The sequence below is a fragment of the Esox lucius genome, chromosome 22 (assembly GCF_011004845.1).
Source record: "Esox lucius isolate fEsoLuc1 chromosome 22, fEsoLuc1.pri, whole genome shotgun sequence".
NCBI classification, from domain to species: domain Eukaryota; kingdom Metazoa; phylum Chordata; class Actinopteri; order Esociformes; family Esocidae; genus Esox; species Esox lucius.
In genome coordinates, this window is record NC_047590.1 from 24,271,577 (window position 1) to 24,295,227 (window position 23,651).

General features: G+C 39.2%; 1 protein-coding gene across 5 annotated transcripts in view; it reads right to left on the minus strand.

Moving 5' to 3' along the window:
* Positions 1-20,027, minus strand: part of appa (amyloid beta (A4) precursor protein a) — a 148,828-nt gene extending 128,801 nt beyond the window's left edge. For 4 of the 5 annotated variants that reach the window (XM_029116488.2, XM_029116487.2, XM_029116485.2 and 1 more), the window contains exon 1: positions 19,770-20,026. In XM_029116488.2, the coding sequence (XP_028972321.1) occupies positions 19,770-19,829 (60 nt within the window). In that variant the 5' untranslated portion in view covers positions 19,830-20,026. Of the gene's footprint in view, positions 1-19,769 lie in introns of all 5 variants that reach the window. The other variant, XM_029116486.2, reaches the window with a different exon arrangement.
* Positions 20,028-23,651: the final 3,624 nt, after the last annotated feature.

The following is a 23,651-nucleotide window of genomic DNA, read 5'->3' on the forward strand; positions in this document are numbered from 1 at the left end:
CGGTGTCCCCCCGGAAGAGCTGGAGGAAGTGTCTGGGGAGAGGGAAGTCTGGGAATCTCTGCTTAGACTGCTGCCCCCACGACTCGGCCCCGGATGAAGCGGAAGAAGATGATGATGATATTTAATTGCAATTATCAGTTTGAGGCAAGTGCGTGTACAAAAACCTCCAAATGCTTAAGAGAGAGGATTTTAGTTTTGTAATAGTCCTCAGATAAAAAAGCTACCTTTGACAATATAATTAATTTGTTTGTCAATTGTTTTTGCTGAACCAAATATAACACCTACATTTATTGCAAGGTGGTGCACATTTGTGGTGCACATTTTTATAGTTCCTCAATTAATTTGGGGGTGCCATATAGTACATCTTCCATTTTACTCTGATTAAGTTTTTAGCCATCCAGCACTTAATATTTTTAAGACAGCCAAAAAGGGAAGCTCAAGGAATTACTATCACGTGTTTGTAGAGGTAAGTACAGCTGTGTATCATCAGCATAACAGTGACATGGTATATTATGTTTGGTGCCCAAAGTGACATATAAAAAAAGAGAATAAAATTGGCCTCATGATCGAACCTTGAGGAACTCCGCATGTGATCGCTGCCGAAGAGGAGGAAATATCTCCAATATTAAAAGAAAATGTTCTGTCTTTCAAGTAAGTGTTTAATCACTGTAGAGCAACACCCTGGATACCAACCCATTGCTGGAGGCGATCCAGGAGGATGACATTATCAACAGTTTCAAAAGCAACATTAAGGTAAAGCAGGGGTCAAATAGCACAATTTCCAGAATCACTAAACAGTACTGTTTCTGTGCTATGGTGTAATCTGAAACCAGACTGAAAGTTGTCCAACACATTGTTTCCACTTATAGAGGAAACGACCTTCTTCAGTATTTTGAACATAAATGACAATTTAGAAATGGGCCTAAAATTGTAGGGCCTAGATTGGGTTTTATAATAAGAGGCTGAACCACAGCATGTTTAAAACTGAATAGAACAGTGCCATTTAAAAGAGAGCTATTTCTTACAGACAAAAGGCTGGGAGCAACAGTACCTAACACCTCTTTCAAAAGACGTGAGGGAACTATGTCTGTAGGGTAATCAGGTGTGGGAGTGCTAGGGCAAAAACAAAAACGTGCACCCCTTGGGGTCCCCAAGACCAGGATTGAGAAACAGTGCTATAGCTGTCACTGAGCTAGCTAGCAAGCTCAACGACATTTTAGGTGCTTATAAGGATAGGGTCACTATTTCAGTTCAAATGCACACATTCTGCTGGGTAACCTATTAACAAATGGTACAGTTATGTTACCTTGTGTTAGCTACTTAGTAAGCATTAGCCAACATACTACTTTTATTTAGAAACAACTACATGTTTTTAGCATTAGCTAATGTTACTATCAAGTTAAGCACCACTCCGCCTTAGCTAACATTAGTTAGTTAACGTTGTATTAGCTACAGCATAGCTCTTGCTAAAATGTGTAATTAATAATGGTAATTAGCATTAGCTAACACTAAGTAGCTAATACAAGCTAACATTATTGTTTGCAAAAACTCTGGTAGCAAAACGTTGTCTCTAAACAGTACAGTAGGACCAAATAGCAGGGTAACATTAGCTGACACTAGCTAACTACTATGTTTGTAGATAGGTTTGTTAGTTATCATGTTTAATAGAAAAAAATAATAAAAGGGAAACAATTTCCATGTACACATATTGCACTGTGGTAGTTATCTAGCTAGGTAGGGAATGTTGAACTAACTAGCTACATTATTTATAAAGTTTACATCAATTTATATGAAGCCTAGCTTCAGGCTACTATAGTCTGACGTTACAGTACTTACCCATATTGCCAAAACATTTAGAAGAACAAGTTGTGCTGCAGGTGCAGTAATGCATGGGGAGAGGCAGTAGACAAGACATTAAAATAAAGGGACTAGGATGTGCACTTTCATGACAAGAAAAGTTGTGCAAGTGTGTTTTTTCCAGATCTGATATTTGTGCAGAAGATATTCAGTACCAGTCAAAAGTTTGAATTAACCTACTTATTCAAGGGTATTTCTTGATTTATACTAATTTCCATAATGTAGGAAAATAGTGAAGACATACAGTATTTAAACTCGACAAGAACACCCAGATATTGGAACACCATGCACAGACAACTTAACGTCAAGAGTAGAGGGGTGGTCTCCGGGCTAGGCTAATGCTAACCTCCCCATCGGCCTTCACTACCTAGCCTTTTCCTCACTAAAAGGCTTCCTCACTAAAAGGCTACAAAATACAACTAAGAAACTAAGATTATGGATCACCGACATGATTTTCTCAAAAATGTGGCTACACAACACCATACCCGACAATGTAATCGAGCTGGAGGGATGCGCTTTCTTTAGATCTGACAAAACAATGGTGGATTCCGGTAAGACCAGAGGAGGTGGCCTGTGCATTTATGTAAACAATGCCTGGTGTACAGACACTAACATTACTGGGAGTCACTGCTCAACCCACCTAGAGTACCTGATGATTAAGTGCAGGCCTTTTTACTTCCCTCTGGAGTTTGCATCTATTGTTGTTACTGCAACCTACATACCACCAGATGCTAATGCTAAACTCGCAATGGAAGAGCTGTAGGCTGCTATTAGCAAGCAGCAAACTGCCCAAACAGATGGTGCGTTTATTGTAGCACGCGATTTCAACCACTGAAATCTAAAAAAAGAAATCCCAAATTCCTTCAAAATGGCCCCACCAGAGGAGACAATAGAGGAGGACCAGGTGCACACTCACATGTTCATTGGTCAATAGTATCCATGTTTTCTGACATACTGGCCTGGCAGATATTGCTTTTGAAGACCTTGGTAACTAGATGTTAAACATCAAAGTATGTGAAGACGGGATATTTGTTGCCAGATAAATAATTTTTGTGTTCTTCAAAAAATCCCAAATGTCGGAAAATCCATCATTGCGGTCTTAATGGATCCCAATGGCAAAAAATGTCATCATGAGCAGATACACCTATGTACCAACTTTCAAAACTCTAGGTCGCAAAGAGTGGGCGTGGTGATTTGGGCACCTTTAAGACATGTTATCTCACAGGAATTTGCATAAAAACACCTTTGTTGGCCAGAATAATAATAATGAACCGGAACAAACACAACAGGGTTTCACCAGTGAACCGCTGAAACCCTAATTAACCAACTGTAACACTAACAATAAGAGTGTAACTGAAGAAACCCTAATTAAATCTTTAAGCAGCATTGAGTATGTTTCAGCTATAAGCTTCTATTGATCTTATTGCACCACGAAGACAACCATAAGCACCATTTATTCATAGATTCTACAAACATGAAACATGATATGTGGTCTTGTCCAAACATGCCCTCTTGTGGCCAAATTGAGCAACAGTACATACATTAGTTAGATTTAAATTGAAATAATACTGAGCTTCACAGGAAAAGATATAATGCCATGTAGCCATTATAACCCCACTGTGATTTCATCATATGATTTTATCATATGATCATCTATGTCTGATTTATATGTGTAAAACCACACCCACTTGAATACTGATTGGTTAATAGTGGCCATGTTTTTATTTGTACTGTTCTGGTATGCATTGATGAATGACCTTGGTCCATAGATGCCAAATTTCAACAGGAGTAGCGCTTGAAGCGCTTTCCACATGTTCAAAATGGCTGAAAATCCATTAAGGTGGAGCTAATGGGTACCATTGGGAAATGTTTATTATGAGATTGACTTACCTACCATTTTCATCTCTATGTTGATCAGAGTGTGGAATTATATGATTGTATGTTTCATTGGAAGTTAATTGTGCCTAGATATTCTCTCTCTGTAGGTTACACACTGCCAACCTCAGGAATGTGGAATGTTTACATTGACCATTTGACATGGGGGTTCTTGTGGAGATGTGATTTTTGATACGTAGACACACATTTCAATATACAATATTCCAAAAAAGTTGAAAAGGAAAGTTTTGAGTGAGGAACAGAAGCGTTCAATTTACAGTGGTCTCTTAATTTTAACCCTTCTGTTCCTCACTCAAAAGCCGAATCATGTATTTGCGCGATTCGGCTTTCACTCATTATGTCATTTTTCCATTGAAATAAAGAAGTGAAATCAGCCGGCAACATCATCCAGCATGACCGGTTTGGTGCCCATTGCTATGCCTGGTGTCACACTTCAAATATGTCACACTTCAAATTATCACCCATACTAGAATGCATAATGCACACATTCTGACTGAATCCTCCCGGGCCACTTTCAGAAATCCAGTCAGTCCCGGGGTAAGGTTAATTGGGGCTCTGTTGCTGTGTTACTAGAGTAACCCAGCCGGGCCAAAAAGGATTGGGAATTGGGTTTTGGTCCGTTGGAAGATCCCCCTGAGAGCAGGGAATGTTGCCTGAGATAAGCTGTTTCATGCCTGGAGAGTGTAAAATAGGGTCAGTGTTTCCTTTGTTGCTACACGGTGACAAGAGTGTGTACAAAAAATCAGGCCCATTCCTTACTACATTATTAAAGGTGCCCTATACAGCATTGTCCATTTAAAATATCAGATAATAACCCTTACATACCATCAGATAACATTAAAAAAGTCTCTGGCAGAGTGTCAAGACTGACACCATCCCCAATGCCATGGTTGCAAGTAAAACGTAGAAAGCTGGGACGTTCATAGGCATGTCTTCCTTGAAGGTGTGTAAGATGAAGGCCAATGCAAGCTTTCTATGGGTTCATGTAGCCTACACTGGACTTTCCAGAAACGAAAATATATGGAAGCAACGCAACCATAAGACAAACAAGACTACAATTTTCATTTGATGGCGAGAGTTGAAGTTTGTGTGAACAGTAATGCTGAGTTGGCTACCTTTCTACTTGACAAGTAGGTTACTTTACCACATTTAGCTAGCTGGCTAGATAGTGAAGGCAATCTATGTTTAAGTTTTTAGATTGATAACGATGGAGAAACAATTATACTATATACGAGCTAAGTTGTGTCTGAGCAGACACTCCTTGATTCCATTTCTTGCTGGAAAATAGTGTTACAACCTGGTGTTCACTGCAAAATGTTAAGAAAAAACGAACATGCATTGTTGGTTGTATGACTACACCTTATGCATGAGCGAATATTGCTTGGAAGAAGAAAATATATTGCCTTTTAGCTAGATTTATATTTGGCGCAAACAGGTTGAAGTGTGCATATTATTGTTCCAGTTAGCGCTAGCTAGCACGATTATGGTTTCATGTTTGCTAGGTAGCTATCAACGAGTCTGAAATATGGCAATGCATCTTACACAATATATCCCAGACTATGTTTTGATTGGTTCAGCTGTTTACTTAGTTTATTCTGTGTTACGTAGTAATGGAAAGGGCCAATCAACTTTAATCCCATTTGAAATGAAAGTCTGTGTTCTTTGTTCAAGCAAAACGGTTGGAGGTGACACAGCTTTATACCGGTCCGTATGCTCTTATGCACTATAAAATGGAATCCATGTCCTTAATCTGGGCTGAGCAAATCTTTCAATTCTATTTAATGGTTTATGTGACTTGTCTTTGTGTGTGTGTGTGTACACAGACTGATTTATACTTCAATGTCAAACGCGTCTGCGTAGGATTCACGGACAGCGCAGAGAGCCGCACAGACCCGCCTCTTAGGCTACGGGTTTTACAGAGAGTACGGAATTCCGGCCAAATTTGGCTTCCTGTATCAACAAAAACGAAACAACAATGGTGTCTGGAGGCATGGCTGAAATCGATGAACTTTTGATAGTATAGGAGACATTCTGAGCGAAGAGCCAGCAACTTGCCAGAAAAGGTGGAAGCTGATGAGGGACAAATATGTAAGCCTAAAGAAGAAATTGAAGAGTAAAAGTGGAGGTGCAGGAGGGGGATAAAAAGCACCTCTGTTTTATATAATGCTTTTTCGGCTGTCTGGGCACATAAAACAGTGAAACCAGCTCCAATTTTGGCGAGGGCATAAGGTAAATTATGTTTTATTAATTGGCAAATTCATTGTTGATTACTTCTACTACAAAGTTGTCTAACTGGCCAGTAAATATAAAAGATTCGTATTAGCAACACAGGAAACAAAAACGAGACTTAGTTGACGTTTTTCTCAATACAGTTGAGTTATCCCCATGGACTGGGAGTATACGAACATTCTAGTCACGTTGTCTGAGAAACTACACTGCAAGTACTGAAAGTGTATACTGCAGTGATTCTGTTGCGTTCTTTTTACCAGTTGTTTGTTTGCGTTAATTAGCCAACTACTCAGTTTAATGTAGTTATTTAGATGTAGCTATCAATATTGCTGCCACAGTTGTATCTTTAGAAACAAACGTTTTGTGTAAAGCAAGTTTGGCTAACTAACAATAATAGTGCTATTTTGCCATGCTTTAGGTAAAGCTGGTTTGGCTGACTAACACTAGTACTATTTTGCCATGCTTTAGTTATGTAAAGGAAGTTTGGCTAGGTAACACTAGTAGTACTATTTTGCTATGCTAGCTAAATGCTAAGTAAATGTGTCGACGTGATTTTTCTTCAGATGAGTAAATAGTTTTAGCCGAAAGTGAAAGGTGGAGCAGGGGCAAGTGTCAGGCAACTTTAAAGTTTAATGAAATTAATATTTACATTAACCTGAATAACCTTATTATGAGAAAATGATTAATCTTTTAAAAGTTATACTTTTTGTGTAGGGACAAGAGTCTTGGTAGTGAGAGACAGAATGGTATAGAGAGCCAACAGGGGACATGGAAGAGGAGAGAGTAGAACAGAGGATAGGAGACAGCAGAGAGAATAGATGGAGATAATTATTAAATAAAAATATTACTTGTGATAGTGGCCTAAGTTTAGTTACTTGAAAGCAGGCATATGCCTATTTATTTTCAGTAGTCATGTACTGCAAGCTTATGTTATGCACCCTTTCCCTCTTCAGGTTGAGTTGCCCTGTTGAATAATAACGTGTTGTCATTGCAGATGTCATTACAGTCATCTGAAACTGACCTGGACTCAAATGTAACTTCAACCTGCTGCATCAGTTGACCCCGAGGCTGAGAACAGACAACCATTAGAACCTGCCATGTCTAATTACCACAGACCTGTCCACCAAAAACAAGTCCAAATACATCCTGTCTCCACTCCTCTTCATCCTCCTAGAGAACACCAAAGAAAATTAGGAAGAACGATGACACAGCGCAGAAAAGAAGGAAGAGAGACATGCCATGTTCACTTCAGAGTTTGATGATGATATTGCAAGATTTTGTCACACCATATAGGTGAACTGATCCGTGAACTGCCACAACATAAAAGGTCTAGCCAAGTTCAAAATCCATCAGTTTTTATCACTGTTTGAATACACACCCTGATGTGGCTAAAGTAATCTTTCTCAAAGTGACTAAATAACTTTTGTTTGTGATTTGTCAAAACTATTTGCATACTTCATGGATGTTGACTTGAGTTTTTGATTAAATATAGTTTAATTGTATTTATTATTTGATTTAAAATGCAGAGAGTGCATGTTTGAACAAAATACTTGAGTGCACTTTCTCTGCATTTTAAATTTCTATGTAGTCTGCTCTTTTCACTGTTTGCAAAACTTTGTTACACTTATAATTGTACATACAAATATTTAACAAAATAGATGTTTTCTTGTCCATAATTCACAGAGGGCTAGCCCTCAGCACTTTATCCTGCCACGGCACATGAAAAACCTCATCAGGTCATTGCGGACTCCAACAGCAGCCCGAGAGGCTATGCCTGCATCAGCCAAGGTGCCTCCCTCTGTGACCTGTCTTCTCCACTCCCTGGCTGTGCCTCGCAATTGTTCAAAAGAGTCTTTGAAACTAGGTGGTATATACTTTGTTGCAGGTGTGTTGGCAGCATCTGTACAGGCCAGATAGAGTTGCAGTGCAGCACAGGCCTTCACAACAGGTGTACTTTTGTCTGGTAGGAAATCCGACGGTCTGCCTAGAATTCTCCACATTGCGACCGTCATACCAAATGAGTTCTCAATCACACGTCTGGCCCGTGAATGTTGATAGTTGTAGATTCTCTTGCTTTTGTTCAGATTGGCACCTAGTGTGTAACCCTAACCCTATTATTAATCTAATATCTGCTTATGATTTAACACTCCAAATATTTTCAGAATATCAATTAACAATTGCTTACTTTGAAAGGGCTTCATCACATTTACATGCAATGGAAAAGCAGCATCTCCAACGATGACATGGTGATGGTGACTCCTATCCCAGGAATGTTTGCAGGTGGAGGGATAGCAACTGTCCCCTGAAGCACGATTGCGTGAAGTGGGTGGCTTGATGTGTAATAAAGGGTTTCAAGCGATGCAGAAGATTGTTGGAACGATTAGCTGACATGCTAAAATATTTTAAACACGCTCTTCGTCCATATTACACATCTGCTGAACAAGCACACAATATTCTAGCTAGATAGCTAGATAACTATACAGTTACTTCTTGTGATGTTTTCCTGCTCTATAAGCGAACAAACCAAGTGTCAAGCGTCTTCTCTCTTTCCTTATTCATTTAATTTTCCTAGTTTTCTCTAACGCGCCATTCTAGAAACCGTCTTCCCCGATCTAGCTAGTTAGCTACCTATTATTTTGTTTACCAACTATACAGTTACTTTTGTGATGCCTTCCTGCTCTACAAGCGAACAAACCAATAATTTGCGAGACATCGCCGCCTAGTGCAAAGAAATGTAATGGCTATCTACGCAACAAGGACACAACTATAAATGCTGAGCACATCTGCGTACTGACGCACATGACGTTAACAACGGAGACACGCAGAAGTATAAGTCTCTAAGTATATATACAATGATTAGAGGGCAGACAGATCCTCAGGCCCTGCCTCCCAACATTCCAATTACAACCTGCACTCGAAATTGCTGACTATTTGCCACGGCCCACTGCCATGACGTCTATTCCTAGCTGGGTAAGAAGTGCTCATTTTTCCTTATGTCAACCGTAATCACCAAGCAAGTCCTGGGAACATCTCATCATAGATTTTTAGTTGTTGAGCATGACAGAGAGATGAGGAATTAGAGTTTTTGACCATGTTTCGACCGCAGGAACTAGGAACCTTTTGAGGAACTCACTGGGTTTCCACCACAGGGACCAGGGTCTAAATTAAGTCCAGGGGAACTTTTTTTTTTACCCCCAAAAGTCCCTGCTCAGGGGGGGTAGTCCTTTCCCAAAGTTCCGGAACTTTGGGGCGTGAGGCTTGCAGTGCTAAACATTTCTGATCGGAGCAGAGGCAAACAGTGAGGAAATGCAGCCCACAGGTTAATTGCATTGAGCGATCGTACAAAGGTTTTCGTTACAGTTTTATAATAAATATCAAATTACATTTTATAGATTCATTATTTTGTGGTAACTATAAAAGTTGCTACCTTGGTCGTGAAATAAAATCCTAGCTATATATTTACATATATTCTGGGACGCATAATCTGTTGCATGGTAATGTCAATCATCCAACTAATGTTAGCATATTGTTTCAAGTGTGTTTTTGTTTTTAATAGTAAAAATCCTAATCCTTAGGCTGAGCATACATTTAAATCATAGGTCTTCAACCCTCTCCTGGGGAGCCCCCAGCCATCTCAGAGTTTAGATTTTGCCCTGAAATAGCTCACCGGAACTGCATTGTGGGATTGTTGACGTGCTGTACTCTGCCTGCTGTTACCTACCTGGCTACCTGCCAAACTTTTTTGAATTTACTCGATATAAACTAATTAGTCAAAATTATATTTTAGAGTTTTACCAACGCAATATTTATCTGTTGACCTCTTACCCAACTTTTCTACACCGGGACTCTTTTTGGACATAATTAACAGAACTACTCACCCCTGAACACCGGAGGCTAAGTATCATTACAATGTTTTTTCACTGTAATTGTTGTAGCAACAACACGGAGGAGAATGTTCGTCTTAAGTTAAAGATAGCAGAGTTAGAGGCTCGGCTTCTGACGCAAATGCCAGGCAAGGATTATGCTAGTGTAGAAATAGAAAAATCTGCGTCAGTGCCACCAGGTAGAAACGATAGTTTTGTTAGCCCCCCGGCACAGCTCCTGCAGCCGGGCAATAACTTTCTCTTGGTCACTGGGAAGAAATGCCGTTGACCAGTTAAACCTGAATCGTTGCTAAAACCAACTGAGACTTTGAACAGGTTTTCCCCACTGGAGTCGGAGTCAAAGCCCGAGCCGACTTCGGAGGGGAATGGTCGGCAGGCATGTTCTACCGGTGGACTTGAAAAACTGAAAACTTTAGTCATTGGCGATTCAATCACACGCAGTATTAGACTAAAGAATCAGCCGGCGATCGTACATTGTTTACCGGGGGGCAGAGCCACCGACGTAGCCGCAAATCTGGGGTTGGTGCTAGCGAAGTCTAAAACTGGCAAGTATAGAGAGTACAGATATATTGTTATCCACGTTGGCACCAACGATGTTAGGATGAAACAGTCAGAGGTTACGAAGCAGAACATAGCATCAGCGTGTAAATTAGCTAGAAAGATGTCGGCATCGAGTAATTGTCTCTGGCCCCCTCCCAGCTAGGGGTGGTGACGAGCTCTACAGCGGACTTGCGCAACTCAATCGCTGGCTGAAAACGGAGTTCTGCCCGTCGCAGGAGGTAGAGTTTGTAGATAACTGGCCTTCTTTTTGGGACTCTCCCAGAAATAGGGCCAGGCCTGATCTGCTGAGGAGCGACGGACTCCATCCTAGCTGGAGTGGTGCTCTTCTTTTGTCTAGGAACATTGACAGGAGTCTCACTCCTATAGCTTTAACATGAGATAGGGTGCAGGTCAGGCTGCAGGCTGTTAGCCAGCCTGCTAGCATAGTGGAGTCTGTCAATAGCATAGCCAGAGTAGTTAGTACAGCTTTACCTATTGTCACTGTGACTTGTTCCAGGCTGAGAAAAGTTAAACAAGGTAGTGCTAACAAAAACAACCTTATTAAGATAAAGCCTTCCTCCACCTCGGTCAAAAATAAAAATAATTGTATCACTTCGCATCTCAAAATGGGACTCCTAAATATTAGATCTCTTGCTCCAAAGGCAGTTGCGGTAAATGAATTAATCTCTGATCATAAACTAGATGCTATTGGTTTATGTGAAACGTGGCTAAAGCCTAATGAATTCACTGCCTTAAATGAGGCCTCTCCTCCTGGCTATACTAGTGATCATATCCCTCGTGCGTCCCGAAAAGGAGGGGGTGTCGCTAATATTTATGACAGTAAATATAAACTTACTCTCAAACATATCACAGAGTTTCATTCTTTCGAAGTTTTACTCATGAAAGTTAACCAGGCCGATAAATCATTTTACATAGCTACTATTTATAGGACCTCCGGGCCATACACATTGTTCCTCAATGAGTTTCCAGAATTCTTGTCTAACCTTGTAGTCATGGCAGATAGTATTCTAATTTTTGGCGATTTCAATATCCATATGGAAAACCCCAATGATCCTCTTCAAAAAGCCATTCAAGCCATAATCGACTCAATGGGTTTCATCCAACATGTCTCAGGTCCAACACATTGCCACAATCATACCTTAGATTTAGTCCTGTCACGAGAAATAGATATTGTAGATCTAATAATTTACCCCCAAAATCCTGGATTATCGGATCACTGTCTTATTACATTTACCGTTAAAACAAGAAATCCACTTGCCCCCCAAACAATGAGTTTCAAAAGCCGTACTATAAATTCTCGGATTACAAATAAATTCCTTGATATTCTTACTAGTTCGCTCATAAATGACAGAGTAAATAAATCTGTAAACGATCAAATCGAGGATCTAAACTCAATACTGCGAAATACATTAGACATAGTTGCACCACTAAAAACTAAAGAAATACGCAACAAGAAACTTGCTCCTTGGTACACCGACAATACTAGAGCACTTAAGCAAGCCTCCAGAAAATTGGAGCGAAAGTGGCGCTCCACCAAGTTGTAAGTATTTAGACTAGCCTGGATAGACAGTACAGTACAATACCGAAAATCACTCACGTCTGCTCGATCAGCTTATTTCTCCAACCTGATTGAGGCGAACAAAAACAATCCAAAATTTCTCTTTGATACAGTTGCAAAGTTAACAAAAAAGCAAAGCTCCTGTGGAATGATCTGCCAATTAAGGTTAGAAATGCAAACTCAGTGCAAACTTTCAAGTGTCTACTAAAAACTAATCTCTACAGCACGGTTTATAATTAGGTGTAGCCTGGCCCGGGGGCGTGAAGGTGACCAGTAGGCTTGATACTGTCCACCCTTGCTGTCTTGCCAGGTGGGCTCTCGTCGCCACTGGGATGCCCTCCCTCCAATGCCCTTCGGGGGAAGAGTCACTAGCTTGTTGTTGACTCTCTGCGCACTTGTGCAGTTGGGCTGTACGCTGCTAGCAATACTCGGCCCTCATTCAGGGGGGTTGCGGTTGGTGGGTGTCCCTTTGGTTGATGCCTGGCAATGTGGGTGGATTGATTTCCTGCCTGTTGGGCCCTGTCCGGGGCCTCCCCCGAGTAGGGCCACAGTGTCACCGGACCCCCCCGTCTCAGTTTCCAAGGTGTTACGCTGCTATATTATTGTGCTGGGGGACATGAGGGATGTACTACTAACTTTTCTCAGTTTCCTCCAATTTTAAATTTTAGAAGGAGATGAGGTCCTGGTCCACACCTGCGGATTACCTGGTTTGGGGGGACCGTTGCTGTTCCTGTCCTTGTCCACCTGGTCATACTTCTGACCTAGTCTAAAATCGAATATACTCTGGATTTAGCCAAGAGATATGTATTTATTATTCCAATTGGACTCTTAATATCTCACCCGGCACAGCCAGAAGAGGACTGGTCACCCCTTTGAGCCTGGGTCCTCTCTAGGTTTCTTCCTAAAATTCGACCTTCTTAGAGAGTTTTTCCTAGCCACTGAAATTCAACACTGCTGTTGTTTGCTCCTTGGGGTTTAAGGCCGGGTGTCTCTGTAAAGCACTTTGTGACAACTGCTGTTGTAAAAAGCGCTTTATAAATACATTTTGATTGATTGATTGAAGCATTTCTAGATTTTGGTAATAAAATTATTCACACTGAGAAACAGTGCTGGGAGAAGCTGAAAAAAATAAAACATGTTGTTAGTTATACCTGTGTTTTGCACATTTGTATTTTGCACCTACATTTTTGTAGAACCAAATGTGTTTATAGCGGCTGTTTGTGTAAATCTGACAACAGAACAACTCCCACACACTGTCGCTTACTGCTGAAATATTTATTAAATCACAACAGATAAAGAACAAAAAAAATGTATGCACAATGGCGTGAATCAGTCTCAGTCATGTCAGGGTCAATCTCCACAAAAGCTCGTAAAATCAATTTACTTGCTCTAAGTCTAACATTTTGGGCATTCTGAATCCGCTTTGCTACTACTGCTCGTCTCTTTTCCACTGCTGACTCAATTACCACATTTGCAAACCAATAAATCATGATCAACAGCAGCACAACTTTAATCTCCATGGTTACTGTACTGTAGCAGTGTCACATGAATAAAGATGCTTGTCTGTCGCTGTGTATGGCGTACGGTGCATACATCAGAGTGCATAGAGTGGGGAGAACAAGTATTTGATACACTGCCGATTTTGCAGTTTTTCCCTACTTACAAAGCATGTAGAAAATCTGTAATTTTTATCATAGGTACACTTCAACTGTGAGAGAAGGAATCTAATCACATTGTATGATTTTTAAATAATTCATTTCCATTTTATTGCATGACATAAGTATTTCATCACCTACCAACCAGTAAGAATTCCGGCTCTCACAGACCTGTTAGTTTTTCTTTAAGAAACCCTCCTGTTTTCCACTCATTACCTGTATTAACTGCACCGGTTTCAACTCGTTACCTGTATAAAAGACACCTGTCCACACACTCAAACAGACTCCAACCTCTCCACAATGGCCAAGACCAGAGAGCTGTGTAAGGACATCAGGGATAAAATTGTAGACTTACACAAGGCTGGGATCAGCTGTAGGACTATAGGCAAGCAGCTTGGTGAGAAGGCAACAACTGTTGGCACAATTATTAGAAAATGGAAGAAGTTCAAGATTACGGTCGGGCTCCATGCAAGATCTCAATTTGTGGGGCATCAATTATCATGAGGAAGGTGAGGGATCAGCCCAGAACTACACTGCAGGACCTAGTCAATGACCCAAAGAGAGCTGGGACCACAGTCTCAAAGAAAACCATTAGTAACACACTACGCCCTCATGGATTAAAATCCTGTAACGCACGCAAGGTCCCCCTGCTCAAGCCAGCGCATGTCCAGGCCCGTCTGAAGTTTGCCAATGACCATCTGGATGATCCAGAGGAGAAATGGGAGAAGGTCATGTGGTCTAATGAAACAAAAAGAGCTTTTTGGTCTAAACTCCATTCGCCGTGTTTAGAGGAAGAAAAAGGATGAATACAACCCCAAGAACACCATCCCAACCGTGAAGCATGGAGGTGGAAACATTGGGGATGCTTTTGTGCAAAGGGGACAGGACGTCTGCACCGTATTGAGGGGAGGATGGATGGGGCCATGTATCGCGAGATCTTGGCCAAGCATCTCAAGGGCCTGGAGTGGCCTAGCTAGTCTCCAGACATGAACCCAATAGAAAATCTTTGGAGAGAGCTGAAAGTCCGTATTGCCCAGCGACAGCCCTGAAACCTGAAGGATCTGGAGAAGGTCTGTATGGAGGAGTGGGCCAAAACCCCTGCTACAGTGTGTGCAAACCTGGTGAGGAACTACAGGTAACTTATGATCTCTAATTGTAAACAAAGGTTTTTGTACCAAATGTTAAGTTCTGCTTTTCTGATGTATCAAATACTTATGTCATGCAATAAAATGCTAATGCTAGTAAAAGTTAGCTCTTCATAAAAACTTTTCTTTTTCAGTAAACCACTAGTTCATCCATAAAGCCGGACCATTTACCTCAGTGACTAAAGATTCTGCACACATTTTTATAAACATGAAGAATCACAGACCTGCACCCAATTTCAAATTTTTAATTGCAAGGCTATAGCCAGTCTTGCGTTTTATTTTCAACCAGATAATTTTTATTCAGAATTATCATTAGAACCCTCAAATACCAAAACAGTTATTAGTGACAGCCCTAATAAACAGTATGTTGCTACAACAAGATTTCTTTTTTTAATAAATCAAACGATTGAACTATTATGGCTCAGCCTCTAAGCTAAAATATCAGATGTGGAAAGCGTTAGCTGCCACTTCAAGGTCAAGAAGGTTACCATAATAATGGAGTCACTGCACTTTGGGTATGTCTGAGAACATATGTCACTTGCTAGCTTGAATCAGTCTTATCTTTGGTAGCAGTTGCAGTTTAAACTCTTAACAGTAAAATACCACAAAGCTCATGAACAATGACAGTAACCAAAAAACATGGGATTAAGTCTCATTGAAGGAGATAAATATTGTCCTGCATAGGGCTTCTAAAAATGTATATTTTTCATCTCCTGCCAACTCATAGTTTATAGAATATATTTTTAGGCAAGATTGCCTCAGAGCAGTGTTTCTTAAATGTTTTTGTACCAGATTTTTACCTAGTATCATGGTTCATCAAGTAATTTCATTTTCTATTTTAGGAGTAATTTGGGAAAATGGGGATTTAATTAGACTGTTGCCCTTTAGACAACTCGCAAAATTATTCAATCAAATCAATTATATTTTATCAAGTGCTTTTCATACAATAGGTTGTCCCAAAGTGCTTATACATTTGCCCATCCTAATACCCCAAAGAACAAGTAATAAAAATATGATGAACAGTGGCTAGAAAAACTCCCTGGTAGGGTCAGTATCTAGTATTTATACACACATAAATAATGCAGACATTTTCTTCATGTAGGTATACAACCATCGAAAAAAAAATGTGTTCATTAAAATAAGACAAGTTGTGCACTGGGGCCTCCAACTCCTTTCTATTCAGGCTTTCTATACTAGAACCCTTACATCCCTGACACACTCTCCGGACTTCTAACATCACTCAACGGCCACTTGATTACACCCCAGGGCTCTACACTGGCATTTTTTAAGCTGAAAAATGTAGATACACAGAAATAGATTTAGGTCTTTATGTTTTGTCTGTAGTGCTGACAATTACCCACAACAATTGACAATAACAGAGAGCTGAAAACATACTATACATACACTGATTAGCCATAACATTTTGACCACTGACAGGTGAAGTGAATAACACTGAATCTCTTTATCATGGCACCTGTCAGTGGATGGGAGCAAGAGAACGTTGAAAAATGAATATGAAATTAGTTTTCTTAGCATTATTTGAGGTCTGAAAACAATGCATATTTTTTTGGTTATTTTGACCAGTTGTTATTTTCTACAAATAAATACTCTAAATGACAATATTTTTATTTGGAATTTGGAAATAATGTTAGAATAAATCTAAACTGGTCCTTTTACTCAAACACATACCTATGAATAGTAAAACCAGAGAAACTGATCATTTTGCAGTGGTCTCTTAATTTTTTTTCAGGCAATATAGTTAACAATCTAGTCGGTACATTTAATGTTAATGTCCGTTCCAAAGATGTTGTCTGTTCTTTTTTTTACAGAGTAGACTTAACTATATTGCCTTGTAAATTTCAATGATGGCTTTTATTAAAAAATATCTGAGTGCTGCCAGCATAATATCCTGCTGCTAAAATAACGCTAATGAAGCTTTGTTTGGCCATCACGTAATATTACAAATAGACATAAAAAATTTAATCAAAGACCATCTCAATGATTCAGTCACATCAAATTAAAAAAATTATGTTTGTTAAATTATAAATCTTTAGTGAAATTGTCCTTGAATAGCACATCTTTTATGAATAGCGCAATTTTATGATGAGATAATATTCACTATAGCCTGCTCCCAACATACACACACAACCCTCTCACACACACACACACATACACAACCCTCAACTGGACAAAATCTTGCATCTTGCCTACTTTAGTTATGTATTAATAACTACTATTTTTATTTTCAGTCCTCGGTTCTTATTTGCTTTTACTTCCCTTATTCATTTTGTATTAATTGTTGCACCAATGGCCAGAACAAATTCCTTGTTTGTTGTGAAAATTGGCAATAAATCTCTTTTTTATTCTGAAAGTAGATCACATAGCTTAGTGGTTGGTTATTCAACTATCATTGTTTTCTAAAGCAACATATGTTAAGTCCCTCCATCCACTTCAAGTTTTCCTCAAGTCTTCTTTATTGCCCTACTCTCTGTAAACATCAGAGACTTTGGTGTACAATCATTCATGGAAGTCAGTTGTTTCTGAGATGCTACAACCACCACATCTGGCACCAAAAAGCATACCATGGACATAATCACAGATCATATGTCTCCGCCCTTCCATTCTAATGTTAGCTCGAACAACAACTAAACCAAATATGTTTCTGCATGCTTTATATTGAGTTGTAATCACACAACTGCAGCAGGCATTAAGGAGAAGGTGTACCTAATAAAATGGCCATTGAGTGTTTTAGCAGTCAAACGTTACAATTTAACTATAATTTCAAATATATCATAAGTGTATGCAATTACAATGCAAAAAAAAATCTACATATAAGATCCATTAATTAAAATGGTGAAAGAATAGTGTCAAAATGAAAGAGGTGGCCCTAATAATAACTATTGCGTAAAGGTTTGAAAACACCCCAATGAAGGGAAAACACAGCAGCCACAATATGAGCCATGACAACATGAAAAACACAATAAAGGCAAAGGAATTTCTGTCTGGCAAAGGAAGACCAAAAAATAAAGGGGCTTGAAATGGAGGATGGTTGGCTGAGGTATGAGAACCATCCCAAATTGGACAACATTACAACACAACAACCTATTATAAAAGGTAGGGATTGTAGAGACAAATGGTCCCCTTCAAGGGCTACTGGAAACTGGGACTTTAAGCAGACGTATAGACAGAGTTGTAACATCAGCAGTCAAGGATGCCAACAGGCAACAATTAGCGTAATGTGCACTAATGGTCACAAAGCTGTGTTGCTTTGGGCTTGAACGACTGCAGCGCATTGACAGACTGCCTGGGTTTGTCTTCGACTAATTTTCCAAGGATGGGAAGCACACAAAGGCTGGAATTAAGCTCCCACGCCCCAAGACTGTTGAAGCCTGATTAACAAGAGAGCCTTACTCCCCATGTCCTCAGACTTGAGTTTATGGCTCATACATATCTATAAAAATTATTACATCTTTGTAGCCTCAACTTAAGATATATTTCTACCTTTCCATTTTCTTTGTACCTACAATATGGGAAATGCAAACTGTGGTTTACTGGTAAATTTGCACATTAAATACATATTTGACATTTATTATCTAGCAGACTACGGTTGTAGAAATTGCGGTCTCTGCCTACATATCACGTACAGCATTTTTCTTCACCTATGGCTAACTAACATTTGATTCAAGACGATTGTCATGTCGTATGCCTCGGAAATGTATGCTACAATGCAACAGGGGCGTTTGAAGAGTAATGTCTATTGTGTGTGTAGCCGACCTAAGCCACTAAAAGCGAATCTACCTGTTACAAGTATTAATCACCCATATTCTTAACGGCTTCTGTCTGAATTAATTTCTTATGAAGAAATTATCATCATACACGAACACACCAAATGTTGTAACTGAACTAAATGCAGCAATTGCATGTTAGCGGTTGTTAAGAACGTGTTATGAGAACATTGTCGCGAAAACGCCACATTCACACCTAAATGGCATTGCGCCTGAAAGATGGATGACCAATGATTATGTGCCACACATTGTAAAACCTGGTCTGACTAACACATTCGTAGCTGTAACAGATGCAGATTTTCTTGAAAGATTTGAATGTTGTACTAAAGGAAGAATGTACAAATGTTAACCAAAAGGTTTGGTTTCCCTGTGCTTCGAGCTTCTGTGTTCATGGAATGCTGCAGTGCACTGCCGCCATCTTACTTCTGTCTCACTAGTTTACAGGAAACATGTTGACGAAAGAAACCTATTCTGTTATCCAGGGACGCTATGTGAAATGAGGTATGGCAATTATGATAGTCTTACTTTTAATTATTAAAGTGAAGCATGTCTTTAGGCAATATAAAACTAAATTTATAGAAACCATCATGTAGATTTTTTTTTCTAACACGCCCAACACTAAATAGCCTACCCTCGAAGCATACACAATTTATTAATTTGTTGCAAATTGATCACAATGTCCATCATCTGTGTATGCAGCATTGCATAATGCCATTTTGAATAGGATTTGCGGTGAAAATGTCGAGGGAAAATAATACGTTTCTTTGCATATGGCAATCCCTCTTGGTCGTCTCTTCTTTTCAGTACAAATTCAATGTAGTCTAATGATGTCTCACTGTGAAAAATTAAACATCCTACGCATACGTTGTTAAACTTAAATGAAGGCATTGACAGAAAGGTTTAACTGAATGTAACAGCACTTAGTAAAAACACAATAATGGCTACAAGAAAGAGTTGTAGCCTGCCACACAACTATTGTATTTCGCTTCAAACAAAATTTGATTAAAGCTGTCTAACACATCGGCTATACAAAAGTTAACGGTGTTCACCGCCCCGCAGTTTCATGTCGTTATATTCACACGTAATTATAATCAATGATTTGGAATAGGAATCACCCCGTTGCTCCCTCTGCCAATAGCAGCGGAAGAGAATAATGACATAAAGCACATAATTTTTCCTTAATTCCCCCGGTTTCTTACCTCTACCGCTTGCCCAGCGGCCGCAAAAATCAGAAGCAACAAAGAAATACGGTCCCCCATGCCGTAATCTTGTCACAACGCGTCCTGTGTAGTATGTCTAGGTTTATTGTATATATCCGTCGGTATGTATACAGCGCCTATCTCCGTAGTTTCGCTACTGTTCGTCTGTTTGTTTGATAGAGAACGATAGCGAGGCTTCCCAGCTGCTCCAGCGAGCTAGATCACCTGACCGAACTCGACTGGACGAGAGAATAGGATTAAAGGTGGTGGGAGGTAGGGATAGGGGTGGCAGTTTGTGTGTGTGATCCGGTTTTTACTATACATATGGGTTAAACCTGTCAGTGGTTTCCACAAGGGGGGAAAAGGCAATGTCCAGTGTAGCGCTTAAGTTTCTGGTAGAACTTACATTTAGGTAGCAAACAGAAGAAAAGCTTTGTCTCATTTTGTGTCAGCAGGTTTAATCTGTTGCTCTTGATCACTAGTCTACTCACAAATTCAAATCATATAAAATAATGAAAAGTGGACTGAACTATTTAGTGTTATGCTGGCATGTAAATAGTTCAAAAAATCACCATACTACAACACAAGGAAATACCTGGACATTACGAGGTCTCAACTAAAGTCAACACAAAGGTCACTGATTAAAACAGCAACATGCTTTATGTTTTTACTCATTTTGATGAATAGGTTATTGAAGAAGAGATCACTGATGAGAAAGAAAGCCTGTATTTAAGGTTGCCACAGACTGCGAGACAGGATGAAATGTAGTCACGGCCAACTACAACGTTCCAAGCATCTGACTGACTGAACACTTGGTTTGCCAGCCACTCCTGATTTAACCGAGTCCTCAGCTTCCATCCTGGAGTTGCTGCATACATTTTTGGATGCATTAATTATAAATAAACAGATGGGAAATACCTCATCCTTAGTGCAGTAGTTGTACCACTTTTTTACTCCAATGTATGGAAGGCCTCAAAACATTGTTAAAACTAGAGTATAATGTTTAAACAATGAATGTTTAGTTAGTATACAAAGCTGCTCAATGTCCAACAAGATTTTTGAAACCCAGATATATTATGTGATGTGGTATTTCATGTTTTAGTTTAGACATACATTTAAATGCTACTTATTGTGATATAAGTGATATTGACTTGTTTCCAATAAAGATCCAAATACTTGCGAAGTATGTCGCATATTGGAAATGGTATTTTAACCCAGGTCTGAAAGACACACAGGGTTCAAAAGCATTTGAATCGCTGTGTTGGTGTGACATGTTCTGGATTGTATGGACTACACTGTGTGGCTAATCTGCCCATTGACAAACCCTATAGTCCAAATTTGGTTTTTTTTGTGTGTGTCTGTAGGTCGGTGTCAGTTCACTAACAATTTTTAGCTACCTCAAACTCATTTATATGGAACACATTAACAAAGGGACCTTGAACCTAAGGCAGACGTTAACCAAACAATTATCTAGCCTTCACTTGGCTGCCTAGATTACATTTTGCATCCAGTTGTGTATACTGCTTTGTTTTTAAATGAATTACCAATGATATGAAATTACATAGAAATTATTTGCATGAACATTATCATTAGGATTTATATGGATTATTAATCATTAGGATTTATAAGTTTGCGTAAGTTACATGAACAGAAAATATCATTTTACAATACCTAATCATTTCATTACTGTTTAACAAATAATCTATAGCCTAGCTATTTGTACTCATTGTGCTTGTCAGTAGCTAAAAGTTAACATCTCAACAAGTTAATGTGATACATTATTATGGTACTCTAGAACATAGGTTTTCAACCCCCTCCTGGGGACCCCCCAGCCATCTCATGGTTTAGTTTTAGCCCTGAACTAGCTCACCTGATTCAACAGGTAAGTGTTTGTTAATTAGTTAAAAAGTTGATTCAGGTATACCTCTAATAGATGGAATGGCTGAGGGGTCCCCAGGAGAGGGTTGAAGACCTATGCTCTAGAATGTGCCCTCTAAGGCAAAGTGCTCAACCAAAGGTTATTTTCAATTACACAGCTATGCTTGAAGACCAATCATTGGTACAGACCAAATAAATATTGTTAGTAAAGCATGTGTTAAAAACACCACTGGTCAAAAAGTCCTTTCTATCTCTAATAATCTTAGGGCTGAATCCTAAATGGCATGTGATTCCCAATATATTATGTTAGTTTTGACCAAGGGCATATTCAAATGGTACTAAATGGTACGAAATTGTTCTCACAATAATGACCAGCAGTACTGTTCTTTGTTGTAAATCCAGTTGCTTACAATGTTTATTTCACCTTTTTAACAAGTCAGTTGAGAACCAGTTCTTATTTTCGATGAGCCTAAGAGCCTAAGATATGAATCATAGTAGGGTGAAGCTAGGCCTAGATGCTGATCTTGGGTGAGTTTGGCATTTCTACCACTAATAGTGTAGGTACAGGTTGTGAGATGGGAAGCAGGTACAAAATCTGTACCAAGGGGAACCTTTGTCCCAGAACTGAATAATATTGCAAATATGGAATAGTATTACCCTGGATGACAAAATCATGGGTGTTGGAAATTAAACTTCAATCTAAGCAGTTTTGGACTAGTGGTAAAATTGCCTTATATGGCCTTTTATTGAATAGAAATGTTGATTCGCTTAGCAATTTGTCAGTGAAAGGCTGGCTGTCTACTTTGTGTTGGATACTCGTACAGTCTTCAGAAGCCTACTTTACTTTTGTCAGGTCTGTATTTCAGATACACACTTATTGACTAACATACATTAGATTACTGACACATACAGAATTACTAATACACTAAGGCCAAAAATAGCCCTTTTTGTTGTGAGACCCGGCACACAACAAAATAATTTTCCTTGGCTTGCTATACATGAGGACTTGTGATTCTCTCTCTTACTCGCACACACGCATGGAAGGCTATACAACCATCTCAAAAAGGTTTGTGTCCACTGAGAGGCAAATCATTTACAAATAAATGTTTAGCATTTAATGACAGCAACTCAACCTACAGCAGAAGTGCACACTCAACCAAAATATCCCCAAGAGCCACAAGAAAAATATTTAAAATCAGGTAAATGTCAACACAAACATAACATCTAGAGATTTTCTGAACATGCTTCAACTACAGCAAGAACTCTAAATTGAAATAGCATTCATGGGAGGGTTGCTAGTAGTGATGTGCAGTTCACAAACGATTAGTTCTTTTGAACTAGTCTTTGTAACTTTTTATTGAGTCCTTTTTTATAGTGACTCGTTCAATTTTATCGTTCATTCACACGTTTGACATCGGAGTTCTATAATATGATCACGGTCCTCCAGCTCAGTACTCCGATCAACGTCTATATACATTCGCAGAGAAAAATATGTATTAGTTGTGTATTTAACCACTACGTAACCAAGCTATACATCTGTTTGAATAGTTTGAATATTTCTTTAGACACCATTAGCCATTGTGTTGAACTGAGTAAAACCAATTCTTACATTTTCCTCTACCACAAATAGCATATATGAACTGTACAGCTTTTGCCACTGGCCGTTTTAACAGCTTATTAGCCAGTAATAGTAGATACTAGTAAGCCTAATACCTTAGTAGTAATAAGAATTGAGCAATTGCTAGCGAGACTGAAGATTAACATTTCCCTGCCAAAGCTATTTCATTTCGTGGCACAAAAACATTCATTTTTCTTTCATTTGTGAATGACAGGGATACAATAAATATAGGTGACAATGACTTTCTCGTCAAGTGAAAAGACGAGAGAATTGTGGAAACCCCAACTTTTTATTGCCCAAGGGGTTTTGATAAAGCCTATATTCTTACCCCCAAAAGCATGCACAGATGCGTCCCTTTGAAAATCCACCAGAAACAGTCACAATAT